Source organism: Alexandromys fortis, unplaced genomic scaffold (genome assembly GCF_014885135.2).
Source record: "Alexandromys fortis isolate MF-2015 unplaced genomic scaffold, M_Fortis_MF-2015_v1.1 scaffold_70, whole genome shotgun sequence".
Lineage (NCBI taxonomy): Eukaryota > Metazoa > Chordata > Mammalia > Rodentia > Cricetidae > Alexandromys > Alexandromys fortis.
In genome coordinates this window covers 443,635-449,995 of record NW_026067955.1, presented here as the reverse complement: position 1 = coordinate 449,995, position 6,361 = coordinate 443,635, and the positions used below count along the sequence as shown (strand labels likewise).

Genomic DNA, 6,361 nt, shown 5'->3' with positions numbered 1-6,361 from the left:
CGTGCTCTCCCTCTTTCCCCTCCCAGAAAAGCAGCAACACTGCTTCCTTTCTCTTTGTGGGGATGCAACAGGGACACAGACCCCCGCCCGTTCCACCATAAGTCTCTCCTGCGACATTTTGACACTGCCCAGTCTCTGTGTCTGACATTAAAGACTCCAAAGGCTAATAAGGCTGAAGGCAAGCATGCCAAAGTGGTTTTTGCACAGGCGGGTGGGTAAGGGGGAAAAAAAAACCAATACTGGGGACAGAGGCATTTTCATGTTTGTTTTATTGGAAGCAAGACTCCACCAGCAGGACTCAGGGGAGGAGGCAATGGAAAGTTTTGTCCTAGGTCTCCTCTCTGCCACCATGCAAAAGGGGGGATGCTAAGAGGAAGGAAAGCTAAAAAGGGGAATTGCCGGGGGGGGGGGGCAGAATAGGGTCCCAACATTTTCAGCTTGTCCACCCTCAGGGAATCTGCTTCACAGCTTCTGCCCTCGGTCAACAGCAAGGATGGCTTCAAGATTCTCAACCCTCAGTCTTCATGCAAACAGGGTGCTTTTAAAGCCTAGGTCCCCAAGAACACTCAAGAGTCTCACTATCCACCATACTTCCCTCGAAAAAGATCCTAGTATGGCCTAGAAAAAGTGGGGGCGGAGTTCTGTGGCTTCTGGTAACACGGCCCACAAAGTTTCCTCAAACTTCAGGGATCCTCTTGCCATTCCTGAGCTCCATTTCCGGTTGCCTTAGGATCAGCGTTGTCAATCTTCTAGGAACACGGACCCCTTAAAACCCAGGTGTGAATGGTGCATGTGGATGTAGGAGTGTTGAGAATATAAGATCCAGCAGGTCTTGGTGGCTCAGAGCCGGGAGTTCTCAGGCAGTCGGGTCCTCATTCTCAGCCCCTGGCTCAGGCTGAGACCGCTTAGCTGTGCTTTCTCCAGCAGCCGACTCCCCCAGGCTCCTTTTGGACGTCGACACCGTAGGAGGGGACGAAGGACCTGGATTGAGGTTCGGAGGCTGGTAGCCAAGTTGTAGTGGATCCAGTGCGTCCTTGGAAAGTAGGATGGCCAGGCTCGGCACATTCTTAAGTACACTGAGACTGGCGGCCGGATCTTCAGGCGTCTGACCCCGCGTGGGCCCAGGCGGGAGGCTCTGCCACACCTCGCGTACGCTCCGGTAGCGCAGCCGCGTGACTTGGTGTAAGCCCGCCAGGCGGCGCTTGAGGATTTCGGCGCACGTGACGGTTTTGGTGGTGGCCCGGCCGCAGCCGCTGAAGACGATGGCGCGCGTGGCTGGCTGCGCCATGCTGGCGGTGGCGAAGGCCAGTAGGTTGCGGATCTTGCTGCCCTCTTTGACCCGCATGTGTACAGCACCAGGCGCTAGATCTGCGAAAGGGCCCGAGCTCGGGCTGCCACCCTCATCACCGTCCCCCGCCGGCGCCTCCTCCGAGCGCACCTTACGGAAGTTCTCCATGCGCCGTCGTTGCTGGGATCGCAGGTTTTGCCATGGGGTCGCCTTAAGCCCGGGGCTGCATGGCCGCGGGTCGCGCCGGGCGACGGCCGGCAGAGGTTGGGATGTCGGCACCGAATGGAAGCTCTTCAGCCCAGACTTCTACTGGGTGGTGCAGCTCTACTCTGCGCCCTCAGCGCCTTGTGCTCCGCGCCTTTAGCCGAAGCTCCGCCTGGGAGCCGGAGAGGCCCCGCCCCTTGATCCAGGCCCCGCCCCAACTCTGCGTGACTTGTCCGAGTCGCAGCCCCGCCAGCCTTCGGGATCAAGCGCTGGTGCTCAGCGTCCAGAGTCAAGGCGCCAGGGGTGATTTGGGAGGCGAAGATCCCCCGAAGTCACCACCAGTCCTCCCTGAATCAGCCCTCACATAGGAGCAACCTAATTAAAAACTATGCTTGAGGTGCAAACGGCGATTCAAACCTGCCCCCCGAGTCTTGCAGGGTTCCAGCTCAAGGGCATCCCTAGACCCCACCTAGGTAAGAGATTTTCGGACCACCTCCTGGGGCCTCGCCTCTCCAACCCCCTAGAGACCCCCCCCCCCGCCCCCTAGTATTTTTGTCTCAAGGACAGCCAGTGCTTGGTCAGCAGGATGTAGGAGGCGTTGACTGCCGCTACTCGCTGAGCCTTTCTTGGGCTCGGACCTCTACGTCGCGGCATGATCCTTAGAGACCCAGGTTTCAGCCTTGCCCCCTCTTGACCAGGCCTCCAGGCTCCCGGTACCCTCACACCCCTGAATTGCAGAAAGTGATGCGCTAGGCCAACCTAAAGTGAATGGGAAAGAGAACAGGAGACCATTTCTGACAAGGCGTTTGTTCTTATAGTCGTGCCTAAAAGTCCTGTACTAGAGCCGCACGCATTCTCATCTGCCTGGCTCAGTCCCTGAGAACGCCGATTCCTCACTTCCAATCCCAGGTGGAATTTCTTGCCAATCAGCCTTGGCTCCTAGAAATCCTGAGGGTTGTTTTTGCTAAAAAGAGACTGAGAGAAGGTTTTGAGAGATGGGAGGCAGGGTGGAGTGGAAGCTTTGGGGGAATTTTGGGAGTGTTGGATGCCCTCTGGAAACTCCTTAGAACCTAAGTAGAAGCTCCGGCTTTGCTGCGAAGTGAGATGAGCAATAGAAATCTAAGACCACGGACGAAGGACTAATGGGAGGAAGCAATTTAAAAAGGAGTGACCCTCTAACCCAGGCCTGATACCATGCCCTTAGGTTTCCAGCCCGGCTTCCACAGAATGCAGGAAGCCAGATGGACCTGTTAACCTGTTACCGCGGCAAAGGAAGAGGCACCTAGGACTGTAGGGAGCCGTGATCCGGAAAGTATCAGTATCGTGAGCATGGCAGTGCCCGCAATGAGCACAATTTTGGTCTAGATATAGGACTGCCCAGTCCCCACTCCGTTTCCTCTTAGCTATCTATGGTGACAGTTCTCGGCCTCCCGCAACTCAGAACACCAGGTTCCCCATCCCTTTGTGGAGCATGTCAGCAGCACCTGGACCTTTTTTTTCTTCAGTGTGAGTGACTGACTCCAATCTCTTGCTCCCACCCTAGGAGTGTACCCCGAACTGGAACTCTGGCCTGCACCCAGTTCTTGCAGGCTTCACCGGGAGGAGCAGGTTCGGGAGGCACCGCCTTGGGAAGACACCAAGACTGCAGAGTACGCGGGTCACAGGCAGTGGCGGGGCACGAAATTAAGGCAGGAACCTGAAACCGGGAAACTGAAAAAAAACCACCAGAGAATTGTGTTTGGAGGCTTGCTCTCCGTGGTTGTGTAGCCTACTTTCAAAGTCGGTGGTTTCGGATTGGCCTGAGAAAAAGTTCCAGAAAGACTATGTAGGAATGGGCTAGTTGGAAAAGAAGCGAGCTCTGCATCCCCGGGAGTCAGCAAGTCTGGGTTAAAATAACTTGGAGGAGATGTGGACAGGACTCTGTAGTTTGAAAGACCTGGGGGCTGCAAGTTTATTCCGTGAGGAGGAGGCAGTTGTGCCTCCACCCAAGCTGGCACTCAAGGACATCGCCACCCACTCTCAGTACCACCGCTACCCTTGCCATAGACTCCCCCGTTCTCTTTTTTCCGGAGTCTGCAGAGAGGGAAAACGCAGAAAAGGCCCGGTTCCCCACCCGCGCGTCGCTTCCTTTCCCGCTCCCGCTGCAGCACTTAAAATGTAAATGCACATCGTGATTAGCCGCGGGGTCGCTAATTACAGCTGAAGCCATTCATTACGCTGTCAGCTCGCTCCGTCGCCCGCCGGCTGTGCGCTCCCTCCCGTCTAGGGAGGGGTGGTAGCGGGGGAGGTGGTGGAAGGATGCCGGGACTACGCGCGTTGCTGGGAAGCCGAAGGCCGGGTACCGGCAGAGGGGCGGTGAGCTGAGGAAACTGGTTGGACCGTGAAGAAACGGTGATGGCAAAGGAAGGGGAGAAATGCGGGAGGCAGGAAGAAAGGGGAATAAGAAGTGAGGAGAAAGGGGAAGGGGTAGTGTGAGAGAAGAAACCGGCATGGAAAGAAGGCCAAAGGAGAAAACGTGAGAAATGGGTAGGAACCTTCGGGTAGGGGACAGAGGAAGGTCTGTCGAGGGAGGGCGGAGAAGCTTCAACTTGGGGAAAATGGGTAAATAAAGGTACTATCTTTGTTGCACACGACACGACACCCCAGTTGGAAAGGCAGTCAGGACAGTATGCTGAAAAAGCTGGGTGCCGGCCAAACCCTGCGGATACGTTTGCATATGTAAATGTATTTTTAAATACTTACAAGAAAACTGCACACTGGCATCTGTTACCTCTGCATCCACATCCAGATTTTGTTGCTCTCTTTAAGGAAAGGATTACAAAACACGAATAGGAAATTAAGGAAGCAGAAAGTCTTGGGAAGAGTGTATAATTGAGGTACTGACCCCACAGCCCAAGCTTTGTTAGCCTCTTTCTGCCTCTTGTGACCTTGGACAATTGACTTAACCTTTGTGCTTTGGTTTGTCACCTGTGAAAGGAGGCTAATTATAGTAACCTGCTTGCTGTGCTCCTGAGTTCTAGGGGCATATTGGCTCTTATTTCTTTTCATAAGTTGTGATTAAAATAAAATTTAAAAATTGCAAAAGGAAGGACAGGAATGTGATTTGGTTGGTAAGAGTGTTTGCCTAGCATGCACAAAGCCCTGAGTTGGATTCCGCAGCACCACAGAAACTAGCTGGTTGGTACGTGCTTACAACCCAGGCACTAAGAAGGTTGAGGTAGGAGGATCAGAAGTTCAAGGTCTTCCTTCTCAATATAGCAAATTCCAGCCATGCTAGGCTCCACAAGACTCAATATTTAAAAAAAAATATGTAAAAGGCAGATGAGGGGAAACCAAACTGCTTGGGAAAAAAAAAAATAGAGGTGGGGGAAGCCTTAGATATAGCAGCTTAGCCAATATGGACACCAACCCCAGGCGCTTGAACCAGCCTGTTCTCTATAAAGGTGCTCGCCAGGGCACACTGTCCTCTGGCTCCTGAAGCAGGAAAGAAAAGAGGTCCTTAACTTAGTGAAGCAGAGGCAGGCAGATCTCTGCGAGTTCAAGGCCAGCCTAATTGACGTAGAGAGTTCCAGGTCAGCCAGGGCTAGGGCTACCCAGTGAGACCCTGTCTCCAGATAAAAGAAAAAAAATAAGTCTTTTGTGAAAAGGTCTCAGTTTGTAGTCCTTGCTGGTCTGAAACTCAAAATTCTCCAAATACCCTCTGGATTGATTGCTGCGATGACTAGAATGTGCCATCTGTACCTCCTAAAACCCTTTTTGTATTTTTAAACATACATGTGCAGAACTTGGTTCTCTCCTTCTATCATGGAGTTCCAGGGAAGCAAACTCAGATCATCAGGATTGGTGGCAAGCACTTTACCCACTGAGCCATTTCTTGGTCCCCCCAAATCGTAAATGACTTGAGCCACCCAGGCAGGGAATGACATGGGTTGAGAACCAGGTGTGGTTCTCATATGTAGGTTCATGCCTGTAATTCTGGAGAGAAGGCAGAAGGACCAGGAGTGTCAAGGCCAGTCTTGGTTACATAGCTAGAAGCCTGGGATACACCAGTCCTATCTCAAAGCAAGCAAAAACGGGGGCTGGAGAGAGGAATGAGTTAAGAGTATATGCTGCTCTTCTAGGGGCTTTGAGTTTGATTCCCAGCATCCATGTCAAGGGGCTCATACTTCCTTATAGCATGTATGGATATAGCTCCAGAGGACCTGAAGTCGCTGGCCTCCATGAACACTTGTAAACATGTGCACACATGCCCATACAAAGACATGTAATTAAAAATAAAATAACTTTTTGAGATAGGGTCTTTCTATGTAACTCTGTCCTGGAACTTGCTGTATAGACCAGGCTGGCCTTAACTCATAGAGGCCTCTGCTTTTGCCACCTGAGGGCTTGGATTGATGGCATGTACTACTACTCCCAGCTAATTTTTATATTTATTTATTTATTTTAAAAAGAAATAGGGCTGGAGAGATGACTCAGAGGTTAACAGCACTGGCTGTTCTTCCAGAGGATCTGGGTTCAATTCTCAGAACCCACATGGCAGTTCATTACTGCCTGGAACTCCAGTTCTAGGGGATCTGACGCCTTCACACAGACATACATGCAGGCAAAACACCAATGTGCATAAAAATAAATAAATCTTTTAAAAAAGAAATATATGGATTGGCTTTGTGGTTTTCAGGGTGAGGAAAATGTATTAGATATCTGCTATTGAATAAAAAACACGCTCCCAAATTTAGCAGCTAAAAACCATCAACATTTATCATGCCACACAATTTCTGAAGGTCAGAAATCCAAGTTCATCTTGAAAGCATGGACCTCCCGACTCAGCATCTCACCTGAGGCGGCAGGAAGGCTGTTGACTAAGCTGGG

At 51.8% G+C, this 6,361-nt stretch overlaps 1 protein-coding gene across 1 annotated transcript; it reads right to left on the bottom strand.

Moving 5' to 3' along the window:
• Positions 1-251: 251 nt before the first annotated feature.
• On the bottom strand, positions 252-1,639 carry Rpp25 (ribonuclease P and MRP subunit p25). The gene has a single exon (XM_050152090.1). The coding sequence runs from the start codon at positions 1,454-1,456 to the stop codon at positions 857-859; it is 600 nt and encodes a 199-aa protein (XP_050008047.1). The 5' UTR covers positions 1,457-1,639; the 3' UTR covers positions 252-856.
• Between the last annotated feature and the right edge of the window lie 4,722 nt (positions 1,640-6,361).

Bases quoted from the DNA above. Each gene is read 5' to 3' on its own strand.
- Rpp25 (XM_050152090.1), bottom strand. From the start codon at position 1,456: ATGGAGAACTTCCGTAAGGTGCGCTCGGAGGAGGCGCCGGCGGGGGAC.